Source organism: Leopardus geoffroyi, chromosome D2 (assembly GCF_018350155.1).
Source record: "Leopardus geoffroyi isolate Oge1 chromosome D2, O.geoffroyi_Oge1_pat1.0, whole genome shotgun sequence".
NCBI classification, from domain to species: Eukaryota; Metazoa; Chordata; class Mammalia; order Carnivora; family Felidae; genus Leopardus; species Leopardus geoffroyi.
In genome coordinates, this window is record NC_059334.1 from 54,782,967 (window position 1) to 54,800,587 (window position 17,621).

Sequence of the window (17,621 nt, forward strand, 5' to 3'; positions counted from 1 at the left end):
GATAGTTCACAACAGAGTCTACGGAGGAAGAGGCTGCTGCAAGCAAATATTACAGAGCTGCAACCTGAGCACGTGTCACGAGCTCTGCTTCCAGCTCTACATCTGGGATGGCAAATAGGTGTCATCTCCTCTAATTCATCGGGGTGTTTCCTGAAGCACTTTCCTGACGAGGTTGAGAGATAAACATACCAAAGCTTAAGGGGCAAGGATGTTGATTGGTTACTGATGATGCCCTGGGCATGGAAAAGGGCAGTTTGTGCATTATTTGCCTCTGTAGACAATAAGGCAAATCCTTGAGGACGGCTTGCTTCTAGTCTTAACGTGCTATGTGTTCCTAGTGAAGGCATTAGCTGATAGCAGAATTTGGGTCTAAACAGAGAGGATTTTATTCTGATTACAGTCGTACAAATGTTTAGCCAGGTCATTAAAGAATCAGTGGCCTCATTTCCTTTGGGCGGCAGCAATAGCCCCTTCATCTCCACCGATATTTGCCCAGGTACAGCACTGGCCTGGCTCTCTCATTTCAGGATGTACTGTGTGTAGGTCCCTCAAGGGACCATAGTCACTGGGAAAATAGTCCTATGGTTTTGCTATCAAATTTTACCTTCTGATAGTATTCAGCTCTGGTAAACACTCTTTCCACCATCATCTGTTTTCTCTCCTAATGAATTGCGGCTTTTGGCCCAAATGCAGGATTTATTTTAGATCTTACACCCTCCTGCTTTAGTCCTGAATGTGAAGCACATGCCAGGCTGCATCTGAGGCCCTGTGTCCCTTTGCTCATGCGGGCTGGATGTGTTCGTTAATCACACAGGTCCTCCTGCAAGGCTGTAGGAGCGTAGAGCTGGATTGTTGGGATGGAGACGACGGGTTGCCCATCATCTATCATGGACACACGCTGACAACCAAGATCCCCTTCAAGGTAACGCTTCCTAATGATCCCTAAATCCCATCACGGAGTCACTGTCTTTGTGCGCCTTTTCTGTGAGTGACTCTTCCAATCACACCTTAAGTTGGGGTTCTTGTCCCGAGTCTGTAGACTTCCCGAAACTGTATGGGATGTGCACATGTCCATTTTTCTGGGAATTGATCTAGAATTCCCATTAAGTTCTCACTCAACCAGAGCTTAATACCCAGGACCTGAAATGAGTTACCTTGTAATTATATTGTTGCAATTTTTACATCCTAAGATGATATATAAAAGGCAGGAGCTTTTCTCTTGCTACAGGAATTAAAGGTCGTTTATCCTGGTGTCCTGCTGACAAAGACCAACATCATGTGTTGGGAGATGATTAAATAATATTACAAAGTAATGAAAATTGGTTCTACTTGGGGAGGTCGGTCACCCAGGAAGACTAGGCTCCTTGGATTATTGTTTCGAATTCTAGATAGTTTATTCATTCATTGTGCAATTACTATCCTCATTCAGTGTTTTTCATTGTGTAAAATCATTTTTCTCTGAACTGTGGCCGGGCTGGAATGGAATACTATTATTTCTGTCTTATATGTAGACCGGATAGCTAAAATGCATTTTCTCTTTAGCTCATCTTCCTATTCATCTCTCCTGAAACTTTTGTACTCTATATTGAGAGAAGGAAGATTTGATAACTGTGTTTACATGCACACATGAGAATATGTATGTATGTCTTATTGTCCCAAGTAGATTGATTATAAACTCCTTGAAAACAGAAAAGTATCTTAAGCCTTATCATTTTGATGCTGTAACCAACACAGTGCCTTTTACCTATAATGTAATCAGTATACATACTGATTTATTAGATTTGGCATACTAATAAAGTATATAAGTTCCTTATAAAGTATGTAAACAAAACTCAGTATGAACAGTTTAATGTATTCACAGAAAACTGCCTATCATCTTGCTTAATTTGAAAATTCCTTTGAAAAAAATAAAACCATTTTGGCCAGAATTTTCTGCATACAACAATTTATGTGCTCTCTGTGGCTATAAGTAACTGGCCTTCTGATACATCTGGAGGACATCTGGACTCTAATGAGCTCTTCTGGCTCCCGTAGGAGGTGGTTGAAGCCATTGAACGCAGTGCCTTTGTCAACTCTGACCTGCCCATCATCATATCGATTGAGAACCACTGCTCATTGCCTCAGCAACGAAAAATGGCAGAAATTTTCAAGGTAAGCTATAAGCTAAGAGGCAGGATGGTATCTTGGCCTTTGTCTTCTAACTGTTGCTTTTATATGGAGCCACCAGGGACCACATGACAGCTGGACCTCAGCCATGAAGCACAATTAGGGTCCCTCAGACCTAAGAAATGAGGGTGCCATGGGAGCTTGGACTTTCTCTTGAATGGTCCATCTTTTCAGCTGAAGTGATAGAAGCATTGTTCTGTGGTCTCCTAACCATTTCCAGAAAGTCTTAGGAGATAAGGAGAGACCAACTCTCCAATGCTTCTGGTACCACAAATCAGGGATGCTGGGATGTCACCTGTCAGTTGTATGTGGAAAACTGAAAATATCTCAGGGCAAATAAGTGAAATTTTCCTGTGTCTAACACTACAGATAGAGGGATCCAATTTGGCAAAGAGCTTAGACCAGCCAAAACAGTTGCTATAACACTTGGTTCTTCCTTATATAGGCAAACTATCATGCAGACAGATTTAGGGGCAAATATTCCTTTATACTTCCCCCTTGCTCCATTGATTGAGGCATTTATGGAAATAAGGCTATCAGGAGGAGGGAGGGGCATGGGCAGAGGAAAATGTCCCCAAATACTTATGCCAACAAAACTAATTAGCTTTTCATATTGACTTTTTTTTTTTATTTTTGCCATCATTTAGAATAATGGACTCAACTTTTTTTTTTTTTTTTTAGAGAGAGAAGTAGAATGTATGCACATGTGTTACTGGTAGGGAGGAGTAGAGGGAGAGAGAGAGAGAGATAATCTTAATCAGGCTCCATGCCCAGTGCAGAGCCCTAGCTCAGTCTCACGACCCTGAGATCATGACCTGAGCCAAAACCAAGAGTCAGACACTTAACCTAGTGATCCACTCAGGCTCCCCCTCAACTTTTTTGACTGTATCCATCAGTAAAATACTGTAGTATATGTATTCCTATTGTACGCTTATTGACTTATTCATAAAGTATACATATATCCTACTTATTAACATATTTTATACATTAATAAAACATACAAAAATAGAATATGAAAGGGAATAACATAAAAAGATGAAGTAAAGAATTATTCTTATACTATTATTTATTAATGGCACAAAATCCCTTTTGGTCTCATAAAAATTTTAACAATAAATGTATTACTGTTTTCAGTGGGAGTAATGTGATTGAAGACATTCATTGCTTTTAAAATTTTTGTGGTCTGTGACTTGTTATGTCTGGTTTTAAGTTTAGTTTATTACTTCAGTGTTTGATGTTAATGGCTGTAGCAGCTGATAAAGACACCTTACGAAGAAACGTGTGCAGACGGAACAGGTGCTCTTGCCAAATGGTGGTACCCATTTCTCAACTCCATTAATGAGGCAAAGATACATGAAACACTAATAAGCTTCATTTTTGTTCTTTTTTAGTTAAAAATTTACTAGAATTAGAAACTGCTGTATTTTCTACCCTCACCCCAATGGATTGTCTTGTGCCTACTCCCACCGCCCGCCTCCTTGAAGATACACATTCCCCTTCAGAGGCCAATGCTCATAAAATCTTTGTGAGAAGACTGTATAGCACATTCTCCCCATTATCTTTCAACCTCGTCCCCACTCCTTACCTACCTCAAGGTTTCTATCCTTTTGACATCTAACTCACATCTGGAACAGATTGTGTTCTATAAACCACAGCCTCTAATTGAATCTCCTTTTCTTTCTTTAGTGTATCAGACCCTAAAGGACCTTCCTAAATAGTTAGAGCTGGCCCCACCTGGGGAATGGCCTAGACCTCTCCTTCTGACCTTCCAGCCACCTCCCTTCCTTCCAGTAAGAAACTGTTGGCAGGGAGGAGAGACACCACTTCTTTCCTACTTTCTTTTCCTAGGATTTGCAGAACAATTCAACTGAGCTGAAATATCTAGTTGAATTACCCAAGCGTAGGTAAAAGGCACTGATCATGTGTTTTCCTTTATTCCTTTCAGAGTGTGTTTGGAGAAAAACTGGTGGCTAAGTTCCTGTTTGAGAGTGATTTCTCAGATGACCCAATGCTTCCCTCACCCGACCAACTTAGGAGGAAAGTGCTCCTTAAAAATAAGAAGCTAAAAGCCCACCAAACACCAGTGGATATCTTAAAGCAAAAGGTATTCTCTCATCATAGAGGCTAGGGGTATGATGTGTGCCCAGAACAAAGAAATCAATGTTATTCTTCTGACCTTTCAGAAGACCTGCAGGGAAACCAGTTTTGTGACAGTTGAGTTTCCTGGAATGACAAGTTTGAACTTTGGCTTTCCCTTTACTAGACTCATGAATACTGTCCCCTTCCTCACCTAGAATTTTATGTCATGAAATTAATTTCTCATGTAGAATGTATCTCATTATTTAAATTACTCTGAATGGATAATGTGTGACTCTTGTCTCTAGACCTAGACTTCATAGCTGTCAATCCCAAAGTGGTTGCCATGGTTCCCTTTAGGTAAAGCACCCCTGTATAGGGAACCGTCCCCCACCCTTAGAGAAGCACCCCACCCTGTAGGAGGAGCACTTGGACCAGGGGCTGTGACTCCTAAGGTCGGTAGTGGAATCCCAATACCAGCAGCCCCGTGGTCCCAGCATGGAAGTTCGCACAAGGTATCACCGTAGCTTGTGGACTCCAGGGCACTCCCATACCGATCTCACCCACAGAGATGTACTCCCCAAGAATCACAAACCTGCTTGTGTAAAGACCCTTTGGCCCAAAGATCCATGAAGAAGTGTAGCTCCAGGGCCACTGAGTTCATATGCCAGGTTGCACTCATCACACAGAATGCCAGCTGCCAAACTATCTGTTCTATTTAGGCCTCTGTCTTTATTATTGACCCTAAAACACCACTTTTGAAACTTAACAACAAGAGTTGCTGCATGAAGCTCAGTACAGTGGTGCCGTTTCAGCAGCAGGGACGATCCAGAGTTCAACCTAGGTCGTGGCCGATGGCTCTTAACTTCTGTCCGTGCTATCACCTCCAAGCCTCCGGGCCTTATTGCAGTCCTGTTTCAGAGGCTTCCAGAGAACAGAGAAATTAGCAGAAGGATTCTTTTTTTTTTTTTTTTTTTTAACATTTATTTATTATTGAGAGACAGAGCATGAGCATGGCGGGGGTCAGGCAGAGAGAGGAGGAGACACAGAATCAGAAACAGGCTCCAGGCTCTGAGCTGTTAGCACAGAGCCCGATGCGGAGCTTGAACCCACAAACCACAAGATCATGACCTGAGCCGAAGTCAGACGCTTAACCGACTGAGACACCCAGGTGCCCCTGCAGAAGATCCTATGAGTCCAACGAGTTTGGAGCCTTGTGCAAAGTCATTAATAAAAAAATGCCAAGTCGAATTGAGTCAAGTATCCAGTTATACCTAGTTCAGTAGTCCATTTGGGACATTCATCAAACCTTCTAAAAGCCCTAATTTGTGGAACTCACAGGTAAGGGCCTGAGTTTGAAGCCGAGTGATATATATATAGCATGGTTCCACAGAAGGAGCGTTAGATATAGAGCTGAGATACCAGTTTTTAGTCACTGTCTCTGTCACAGACCAGCCACGTGACCATGGGCCAGTCAAACTTTCTGGGTCTTCACTTCTTCCTCTGTAATATGGGAATGTGAAGGTAACTAGAGCACAAGATTCTTCTGACACTAAAATCTCACAAAATCTTTCCTAAAGTGAATCATGGGACCCCTGCCAGAATTGCAGACCACTCTGGAAACATTTCATTGTCCCACATCTCAGTCCCTGTTTCCAGTATATCTTGCCATTCTAGGACATTGCTGCTTCCCTGAGGGGCCCTTCAAGAATCTTGTCATCTGCTGAGTAAATACCAGGCAGTCCCCAGGCTGCCCCGCTCACCTGCAGTGGGATTCCAGACGGCCCAAAGTCCAGGCTGAGTTAGGAGCTTATGTTACATCACCTAGTAAAGTCAGTGATTCACCACGTGCCCAGTTACTCCAGATGCCCTCAGGGCAGGGGAGGATGAGGCCGGAAGCTCCATCATCTTTAGACTTACTCTTCTGAAAACAGATATTTACAGAAAGTGCCCCAAACCATTCCAGCCAAGGGATCCCTACTGGTCAGTTTTGCCCTAACTGGAGAAGCTCAGGATTACCATGGATCCTCTAGAACTATGCCTGGCAAACCTTTTTTGCTCAAGATTTGCTTAAAAGATTTTTGAAAAACTTTCCTCTCCTGAAACCAATATTACACTATATGTTAACTAACCAGAACTTAAATAAAACTTTGAAGGAAAAAAAAAAAAACTGTAACTCTCACACGTTTTTCCCCTTTTCATACATTTTTAAGTTGACATTAGAAATTTTATCACAAGTGTAAATAGTAACAAAGGATATGTTTTCAAATGTAATATTTATTATATGTAAATACAGATGACATTAACTATATATCAATATAATGTACAAAACAGTCCTCATTATCAAAGAAATCAGCACAGTCAGCCAGATGACGTTTGGTCAGAAAAAGTCTGACTTTATTTTTTTTTCACTCAAGTAAACATTGTATTAACCCTAAGATGACCATCACACTTTTGAATATTATTTCTAAGATCGGTGGACAGATGAAGGGAAGGGAGGGTAGGAAAGAGAGAGAGAGAGAAAGAGAGAGAAAGGCATGAAGCCTTGAACATTCTCGTTGCCTAGATGAAATAAGATCCCCCCCACCTGCCCTTAGCTTCTCCAGACTCTCAGGAGCCCTGCATTCTCCAGTGACCCTTTGCTGCTTTAGGTGGTTTTCATCTCATCTCATGCATCACAGATTTTTTTATTGGTAAATGAAAGTTATATGTTCCTTTTAGAAAGCCAGAGAAGAACAGTTAGGACAAGAGCATGGGGAAGGGAGAACCAGCCAACCATAAGCTTGTTTGCAGGCAGTCCTGGTTTTTGAAGAGTACACACAGAAATTGAAGATACTGAATCTAGAAATTGATTCCTTTAAAAATATATGAAGCTGAACATCCCTAGACGTCTTTGTGTACCCTGGAGGCACACAGTTTGAAGATGGCACACAGCTCTAGGCCAAGAGTTGCAAAACCCCCCATCCTCAGGGGTCAAGCAACATAAATATGAGGGGACAGGTGGCTACATGACAGTTGGAAGCAGCCAGGACAGGAGTGGAGCATGCATGCCCTCATAAATGAACAGCTCTAATTAAATTCTTTTCAAAAATTTTTTTATTATGTTTATTTATTTTGAGGGGGGGAGAGAAACAGAGTCTGAGTGGGGGAGGGGCAGAGAGAGAGGGAGGCACAGCATCTGAAACAGGCTCCAGGCTCCGAGCTGTCAGCACAGAGCCCGACATGGGGCTCGAACTCACGAGTGTGAGATCATGACCTGAGCCGAAGTCAGACGCTCAACTGACTGAGCCACCCAGACGCCCCTAATTAAATTCTTTTTAAAACACTGTGCCAGCCAAACCAGTCTGGTCTGGAGGTGAAGTCAGCCCTGAGGGCCACCAGTTTGAGCCCTCTGCTAGGTTTCCCTGTGTCCAGGTCTGTGCTCTCAAAGCTGCTCCAGAAAGCCTGCCATTATGAGGGTTCCAGGGGCCATGAGATCTACGCTGATGGGCTTTGTTAAGAAGTCATTCAACTGAAACATAAGCATGTGTTCCCCACTGCCTGGCCTTCCTCAGATGATGCATCAGTAACTCACTACCCAGCACAGGGTGCTTTTTCTTCTACAACACTGTTCCTCCGTGCTGTTTTGTTTACTCAGCAACTACTGCCCACTCCTGACTGCCAGGTAGACACAGCCGCCCTGTGCATACCTCTGTGGTCTTCGAGATGCGCTTGAATGTTGTTGCTGTTGCCCTTCCCATTCTCTGCAGTCGCTTGCAGTTACTTACACAGCCTCCAATTCACAAATGAATACATTGTGCTATTTCAGAAGTCTTCTTTATGTTGAGCCCAGCCTTCCTTCCTGTTCCTCCTACTCCTTGGCACAACTTCTTCCCTCTGCAGCTGCACAGACTAATTCCAGACCTAGAGAGCTAGCATGTGTCTCCCCACCAGCTTTTCTCTTCTCCAAACTAAACATTCTTGTTGTGTCAACTGTTTCTCATAGGATATGGCTGCTAAGACTCTTTACTTTCCATTAAGAATGTTTGGATATTCTTAAATTTGTGGATATTCTTGAATTTGCTGATCTTAAAATGTGATTTCCAGAACAAGTCCGTACTCCAGATAGGGTCTGACCGCACAAGGACCGTGAAGCCATCACCTCTCTTCACTTGTACTTCATACCTCAGTTAATGCAGCCTAGGACTGTTCTCACTTTTAAAATTCTTTGGTGCACATTGGGCTCTCGTTGAGTTTGTGGAAAACAAAAAGAGTTCAGTTATTTTCACATGGACTGTTCTTTGGCTGGTCTCCCATTTTTCCAGGTTGACCGTTGATTTTAATCTTTCATGGGCAGGAGCCTCACATTTATCTCAGTTAAATTCTCTTCTTCGGTTTTGGCATGCCATCACAGTACGAAAGGTTCTTTGTGAATTTGGACTTCTGATATCCAGTGCATTTATTGGCAGTTTTTCTAGTGGTGCTTCATTCCAAGTTGCCCTTGAGCCAGATTACCAAGCAGAGAGCCCTGTGGTCCTTCTTACAGAACCTTCCTGGAGTTTAGGTAACCATCACTCCTGTCTAGTGCTCTTTTCTTTTGCAGCCCACATTTCCCCAGAATCTAAAGAACTGAGTGTTCTGGAAATGTGTTCTTAGTAAACCCATACTAACCCTTGATAATCACCTCTTTCTTCTGTGTTCTCACAACCAACAAATTAATAATCCATTCTGATTTTGTCGGCTATCACCGTGATACTCCCCACTATATAATTTCCGCAATTTGCCCCTTCCTCCTGTTGGAAAAACAGAACAGTGTAATCCCACTTCTAGTTTTCTAAGACCACTTCCAGCTTCCACAATCTCCCAGGGACTACTGACAATCATACCTGCAAGGTGTTTCAGTCTGGTAGGTTGTGGGTGCAGACCTGGTGACCTGAGCTCACACAAGACTGGACGATTGAGCGTCTAGAGCCCCAGTGTGTTCAGACCAACCCCTGAATTACCTGGGTCATTGCCACACAAGGAGCTCAGCCTCAGCAAGGGTGGATTGACTCAGAGCAAGGGGGGAATTTCTGAAGCCTTCCATCTGCCTCACACTCATGCTGAGGCTCTTATGAAGACCCCCTAACTACATCCCACCAGATATCCAGTTTTCTCACCTTGATCTCCCGTGCTCCAACCTGCCAGACTCGAACAATTCATACTAGATGACAGGGACTGTCCCAGGTACCAGGGGAACAGAGCAGAGTAAGACATGGCCCCACCTAGACCCATCTGACACAGTCTCCTTGTCTGGCTCCTAACTCCAACCCTCTGACCTATATCTGAATTGTTTTTTGTTTGTTTGTTTTTAATGTTTATTTATTTTTGAGACAGAGCGAGCACAAGAGGGGAGGGGCAGAGAGAAAGGGGGACAGAGAATCTGAAGTGGGCTCTGCGCTGACAGCAGGGAGCCTGACATGGGGCTTGAACTTACAAACCGTGAGATGATGACCTGAGTCGAAGTCAGATGCTCTGCCGACTGAGCCCCCCAGGTGCCCCTGAATTGTTTGAATCAAGGGCTAAGATCCTGTTTTTCTGCCTCAGGGTAAGCTGGGTATTGCAAAAAATAAGGATGTCAGCTCCTAGTTTTCCTTTTGGCCACATCTCCATACTTCCTGCATTGGTGGAAGTGTTTGGGAATTTAAGGGACCTTGACACACTGCTTTCTGATATCGCCAGTCCCAGGATCTTTGCGCGACGCCTCTCCCATCATATGGTTCTCACACTTGTCTGCCAGTGGGTCTACCAGGCTGTTTGCCTCATCATTCCCAGCCCTCGGGCTCTACCTTGAATGCCTGCTGCATCAAGGCCCTTCTCTTACCCATGACAAATAGACTTGCTTTTGTGGCTCCCTTGTGCCTAGAGTAGCTTTCCCAAAGTTTTGAAGAACACCAATCCTGTGAGACACACTGAGAAAAGGGGAGGAAAATCCCTGGTTAAAAAAGTGTGGGAAATGCTGTACTGGAGATCTTTGAAGAATCACAATGCCCTCTAGCATATTAAATGAAGGCAATGTGAAACCCTGTAGCAAGAATGTGTCTGTCTCAGTTTGTTTAAGTGCTGTTTCCAACCTTCCATTTTGTTTTGTGGTTACTGTAATTGTCAGTTTTTACCTAACAGCTGTTAATACCCATGGAACTAGCGTTCCATAAAACCCACTTTGAGAAATCCCAGCTGAAACAATGTTCAGTTGTGTAAAGTGAGCTATATTGTAAAATATTTTATGTGGATATAGACACAGCCTAAATTGTTTCTTCCTTATGTATACATTTTATATTGTAAAAGTAATATAACCACATTTCAGAAAATTTAGGGAATAGAGAATTATTTTATTTTAAAACATACATAATTCCAGTGCCAAATATACCCTTATTACAGGGGTTCTTAACCTTGATAACACATCAACAGACAGAAATCAAGGGTCTGTGAATTTAGAAGAAGAAAAAATTACATCCCCCTTTGCACTAACCTCTAGCTAAAATTTAGCATTTCTTCCAATAATAAAGGAATAAACCACAGTAACATTGGCAGTTCTTAGGTCTTCATCAGCAATAAAAATTATAGGGTTTTTTCTAAGTTTATTTATTTATTTTGAGAGATAGAGAGAGCACAAGTGGCGGGGGGGGGGGGGCGGGGGGGAGAGAGAATCCCAAGCAGGCTCTGCACTGTCAGGGCGGAGCCCGACACAGGGCTCAAACTCCCAAACTGTGAGATCATGACCTGAGCCGAAGTCGAACGCTTAACCGACTGAGCCACCCAGTGACCCTGAAATTATAGTTTTTATATTACATCACAGTTGTTGCTAATATCTCCAAGAATTATTTATGCTAACCACTATTTCAAAATGTTACTGGACTTACCATTATACATTTTTATCTGTGTTACTAAACATATATTCCTATAGCACAAATTTGTTTTTTAATAATTTGATAGCTGTATTCAACATTTTTTTGGTAATATTTTGTATTTGGTTTGATTCATTTAAAATATCATTCTGAAAAGGTGCCTGGGTGGCTCAGTTGGTTAAGTGTCCAACTCTTGATTTCGGCTCTCTCTCTGGGATTCTCTCTCTCCCGATCTCTTTACCCCTCCCCCCGCTCATGCTCTCTTTCTGTCTCTCAAAATAAAAATAAACTTTAAAATGTCCTTCTAGGGGGGGTTTCTGGGTGGCTCAGTCGGTTAAGCATCCAACTCGATCTAGGCTCAGGTCATGATCTCACAGTTCATGAGTTTGAGCCCCAAATTGGGCTCTGCACTGGTAGCGTGGAGTCTGCTTAGGATTCTGTCTCTCTCTCTGTGTCTCTCAAAATAAATAAATAAACTTTGAAAAAATAGGATAAAATAAGATGTCATTCTGAGAAGGAATCCTACCTCTGCAGATGACCTAAGGGGTTTGTGCCACAACAGTAGGTCAAGAGTCCCTGCTGTATTATGCAGCAGCATATGTATTATGCTGTATTATGTATCATTTTATGTAATTGTAATCATTATGGATAGACAGAGATATATAGACATGAAACAAATGATTTTGAATTGTATATATATTTACACTTATATTTATACATACAATTCTATATCCTATTCAACAAATATATCTCACAATTATTTTTTCAAGTCTAATTTTTTTCAAGCAGATATACCACCATAGTTTACTGACCTCATTCTTCTACTGTTGGATTTTAGATTTGTTTCTTGTTTTGAATTCGTGCAAGTAACTTTTCCTCCATTTCTGCTTATTTCCTATGCTGAGTTCCCAGACCTATATTAACCTTGTATCCCGTGAAATCACCTCCCAGGTGATTCAAATATAAGTAATATAAGGAAGTCAAATATAGAGACACACAATCTCCCTCGTAGCATCAAGTTTCTGGAAGTTTCTGAGCTTTTGTTAATCTGATTGATGGTTCATATAAAGTCTGTTGAAAGAACTTTATTTAAACCAACAACTGTTTGTTCAGTGTCATTCTCCATAGGGATTCTAACCTTTCTCTCCAGGTCAAAGGCCTTTAGATATTATTTTGAGGGCAAAAAAGAGACAGCAGTTTCTTAGCAGAGATTTACTTTTCCAACACTGATGAGCTGATTCGCTCCTTCCTTCATCATTTGGGAGTGATGGCGGTTCTCCACAGCAGCAAGATGTGTCCTGTAGGGCTTGCCCCCAGGGAACCGGGGTGTCTGGCACTATATATGATTCCTTGTGATTGTTTCTAAAAGCTGCTGGATTGTAGGGATGTTAACATTTGCCCAAATATTGATGTTGTACTTTAGGTGAATTTAGATTTTTGTTTTCTCTCTCAAATGAATCAAAATAGCTTAAGCCACTTTTTGTGACCGTGGCAAGCATTAAGTGATCATTTTGAAGGCTATGAAGGAAACCTCAGGAGCTTAGCATCTGCGGTCTTTAATTACTGATATCTTACAGGCTCATCAGTTAGCATCCATGCAAGCTCAGGCTTACAATGGTGGGAATGCCAACCCCCCACCGGCTAATAACGAGGAAGAGGAAGATGAAGAAGACGAATATGATTACGACTATGAATCCCTGTCTGATGGTAAGAGAGACACAACCGTATGCTGTGTGCGGGGAAATGCTTGGGTGATTTTCTGTTGTGGGGTTTTCTTGTGTCATTTTCCCCCCAAAATGAGTCTGTCATTCCACAGACCAGCAATAACAGATTGTTGTAGTAACTGTCCAAGAATTCCTGAATCCCGTGGCTTAGTGATGAGGACCAAGGAAGGAAGGGGATTCTCTTAGCCACTGCAGCCAACATTCAAGGAAAGAAGAAGAGGGTGTGGAGAGCAACACAGGGGTCATTCCTGAGTGGGTTCCTGGAGGAAAAGTTGGAATTGCAACAAAGAGACCTCATTCTCACCCTTTCAGTTTCTGACGTGGCTGATGTCTGACGTGGCAGACATTGTGGCCGCTGGCTGTTCTCGCCCCTCACCACCTGCAGGGGGCAGCATCATGGTTCTGTGCTCTCCGCTCCTCCCTCTCACCGCCTTCACTCCTGCTTTGTAAAAAGTATACGGAAAAAAAAGCAGCATTTCCCTTCCCCCTCTTCCTAGTTCTCACATTACTAACCCAACAAGATATTTCCTTCTGGCTCCACCAAAGGGACAAAACATGGGTGAGCCTAATGGCACAATACAAAAAAGTCACATGAATGAAGTCATCCACAGATTATAGGTGAAGGATTCCTGTTATATGAGAATTAGGTTTCAGGGGTGTCTCATTTGTACCAAATTAGTTATAGATTACAAAATGTTTTCTAGGTACCATTGCTGATGGTAGACTGTTGCATTTTAGCAACTTGTGAAAAGTAATGTAATAATGAAAAAATGCTTAAGTTCCTATTTATAAAAATAACATTGTCTGTGTAGAATATATGGCTTCTGTGGAGGATAATTGTTTTGCTCATACGTAGGTATGCCCAGACCAGCAACCATTTACCCTTGGCATTAAGACGGCCGAGCTACCCTCCTCCAAATATCTGTTGCTTATGCTCTAGGATTGCCCCCTAGTTATATCCTGTTTCATGAGCCTCTTTCATGACCAGCAGTTACAGCCCAGCCTCTTTTTGCCTCCCAAATACAATACTAGCCTATGTCCATTTAATATTTGTCCTTAGTAATAGTTGATCGCTTCATACCATCAACTAAAAGCCAAATTTACTTGACTGGAATCCCATCAGTTAATGTGAGGAGCTTATACTCTAAAGGGGAAGTAGAAAGAGGAGAAAGATGAAAAGGAATCAAGATGATTTCTTGTATCCTATTCCTGAATAGTTGTGGGAACATGAATATTCTTATATTGACTTATTCTTCCCCATGGATTTCCATTACACTTATGGTGATGTTGTTTCAGAAGAACAAATTTATTCAGATAAGAAACGAAAACCACACGTAAGAGATCAACCAATCCAGATGTCAAATGCCCTGTGAGAGCTTTATTTGCTGGAAGATATATTCACTTTTTATCATAAATTACTCCCATGTTTTTTCTGTACTTTTCAGAACACAAAATAAAGGCATATATATATATTTTTTTTATATTTTATATTTTATATATATATTTTATATTTATATATATTTATATATATTTACAAATATATATATAAATATTTAAATATATATAATATATTTAAATATATAATATATTTAATTAATTAATATTAATATAAAATATAAATATATATATTTATATATATATATTTTTTAAGTTTATTTATTTTGAGAGAGAACACAAGCAGGGGAGGAGCAGAGAGAGAGAGAGAATTCCCAGCAGGCTCTACACTGCCAGCACAGAGCCTGATGCAGGACTTAAACCCACGAACCTGACCTGAGATCATGACCTGAGTCAAAATCAAGAGTCAGACACTCAACTGACTCAGCCACTCAGGCGCCCCAGGAAAGGCTTTTCTTAATTATTAGTGTTGTTATGGGAATTTTTGACAATGCAAATAACAAAATGATCTGGTATTTATTTATTTCAGTTAGGGAGAGTAAAATTTAAGCCCTATCCCACTGAATTTCTAAGATAGTTTCATGCTTTTTTAAAACCTATATGAAAAGAAAAAAAAAACCTATATGTACTGAGGTGGGATACAAGTGAAAAGGGGGCCCCACCAGGTCCTGACTCAGTAAACTAGGAGACGTTGGGTCAATGTCCTATCTCCACTCTAGGCCTTAGGTCCCTCAGATGTGTAACAAAAAGATTCTGTTCAGTGTTGGGTGATGTTCTCCCTTATTCTAGCACTAACATCTATGATCTGTGAAGGCCACTGCCACCACCTGGATATTTCCCGTTTCATTGAAAGATTCCTCCGACTGGCAGATTCCCAAACTGGCCTTATAGTTATGTTGTGACTGGTTTAAACATGTCGTGTTGAGGCTCTCTCATGCCACAGTTAAATGCTCTGTCAATCCTGCATTCTCAGTTGTGCCCTCACTCACCTCTGTACCTCACGCACTCAACTCTACCATCTTGGCGTCCTCCAGTTGAGATGAGAAGGCAGCAGAAACCTGCCTGCCATGGGTAGAACCATTTGGAGCTTCATATGGGGGACCTCAAAGGTTTCTCAGCTTCTTGTAATGATGAGTCCCTTTGGGAAGGAGATTAGAGCTGTGACCAGTCCCCTCAGAGAAATAAATGTGCTCTCAAAATTCCACATGCAATTGTGGGAGTGTTGCCTTCGGAGGTGTCCCAGGTGAAGAGCTCATCTGTACAATTTGGGTGGCCCAGGTTACCTCTGTGACAGCTCTGGTCCTCAGTTTTCATGACTATAACATGAGAGAATTAGTTGAAAGCCTCTTTGGGCCATAGAAATGTGATGATTCCTCACCACAAAGTTAAGTCCAGAAGATCTAAAGGAAGTTGCACATGAGACACTTGTGTTTCAGAAACTCCTACTCTGCCTTTTGGCCAATAAGTCCTTCGTGAATATTTATTTAATCAAATTTCATTAGATAAATAGAGATTAATTTTCTTCTGACCTTGCTGTTTATCTTGACTAGCTCTGAACAAGCCCTAGGGTGCAGATTTGAATCTGCAACTTAACGCAGACGTTCTGTGACAGTAACTGCATGACTCTAACAAATTAATCCATTTCTATCCATTTGACATAGTGCATGATTGGGAATGTTAACAACAGTCAGTAACTGAAAATATGTAATGTGACTATGACAGCATGATTAATATTAACAATGTTTGTCTTTTTTTTATTGCTAGACTTTATATCCCTAACAGTCAAAATACTAAATCAACAGATTTCTTGTCTAATTTGTCTTATAATCTAAGCTATTGTTATTTATGCTTTGCTTCATACCTTAGTTCAATTTATCTGGCTTTTTGTCTTAATTTTCCTTACTTTTATCCCCTTTCTGATTCTGTTTTTCTATAGCAGATGTCCTTACTGCTTCTCCTGCTCCTAACAGTCAGGAAGGTAAAGCCATTCGAACTGGGCATTTTAACTGCATGAATGTCAGCATTCTGTGTCCAATTTCTTAGGCCTGAATTAGCATGACATCGTGACACTGATATGAGTAAAAATGTAATAAAATGATTGATCTCATTTACTTCTTGGCAGCCTGCATGGCCCTTATTTGGTATAAGAATATTTTGGTCTTAACATTTTTGGTCTGATGAGATAATGAACCTTGGGTGAGAAATGAGAGCTTTCTTGTTTTTCATTTTAAGAGAATAATTGTCTAACACCTGTAAAGTCATTTTTTTAATGTTTGTTTATTTTTGAGAGAGAGAACGCTCATGTGTGAGTGAGGGAGGGGCAGAGAGAGAGGGAGACAGAGGATCCGAAGCAGGCTCTGCCCTGAGAGCACAGAGCCCGATGAGTGGGCTCAAACTCATGAACCGTGAGATTATGACCTGAGCCGAAGTCGGAAACTCAGCCAACTGAGCCATCTAGGCACCCATAAAGTCATTTTGGATGACTTGCATAGAAATACCAAAACAAGAGCAAAGTAAAAGATCATATGTCATGCTTTACATATTTTTAAACATATTTTAATTTCTATCCTCAAGAGTTTTGCTTAATAAGTTCATAAACAATTATGGAAATTTGACTTTCCGATTAAGTAGAATTGTGAAAAATGCATTGCAGATAACAGTATCTTCTTCCCGCAGGTTTTGGCATTTCTAGAGGTAAAAGAAGCTAATAGCTTATTTTAAAGTGAGAGTGATTAACTCACATATGCACCATCTACAAGTGCTTCCACGACTAAATCCTCCCCTAACTTGTGCACCGAGAACTTCTGGCACAGGGTGCTTTCTGTAAGGTTTGCACAGTCCTAATTATCTGTACAGACACGAGCCTTCTCATTAAATGATGTCTGTATGGTACCAAAACTACTGGTCAATGAGTCCATTCAATTAAAAATAAACACATCCTATACCACATCTAACAAATTTTAAAAATTATACCCCAAGCCATCATTTTGGTAACATAGTAGCCAGATCCTCAGTCTTAACAGATAAGCACCAAGTGACTGGATATCTTTACAAAGATGTCAACATAGCCCTGAAGTGCAACATTTGGTTCTTGTTTGCTGAAGCCTGCCAACTTATTTTCAGACAACATTCTAGAAGACAGACCTGAAAATAAATCATGTAATGACAAGCTTCAGTTTGAGTATAATGAAGAAATCCCCAAGAGGATAAAGAAAGCAGATAACTCTGCTTGCAACAAAGGAAAGGTGGGTGAATGGCTTCTGTTAAGTTACACTTGGACCATGGTGCTCTTGTCAGTATCGGGTAGAATTTCACTCCCTCCCTGTCCCTTCCCTTCACTTTTCCCCTCACTTTCCCTTAGATGCCAAAGCCCACACGGTGATGCTATGGGACA

At 41.3% G+C, this 17,621-nt stretch overlaps 1 protein-coding gene across 10 annotated transcripts in view; it reads left to right on the forward strand.

Annotated features, from left to right (window-relative positions):
• Positions 1-17,621, forward strand: part of PLCE1 (phospholipase C epsilon 1) — a 320,763-nt gene that overhangs the window by 263,401 nt on the left and 39,741 nt on the right. For 8 of the 10 annotated variants that reach the window (XM_045438272.1, XM_045438271.1, XM_045438263.1 and 5 more), the window contains 6 exons: positions 815-922; positions 2,035-2,151; positions 4,112-4,270; positions 12,686-12,815; positions 16,164-16,205; positions 17,351-17,472. In XM_045438272.1, the coding sequence (XP_045294228.1) occupies positions 815-922; positions 2,035-2,151; positions 4,112-4,270; positions 12,686-12,815; positions 16,164-16,205; positions 17,351-17,472 (678 nt within the window). The remainder of the gene's footprint in view (positions 1-814; positions 923-2,034; positions 2,152-4,111; positions 4,271-12,685; positions 12,816-16,163; positions 16,206-17,350; positions 17,473-17,621) is intronic. The other 2 variants (XM_045438268.1, XM_045438270.1) reach the window with 1 other exon arrangement.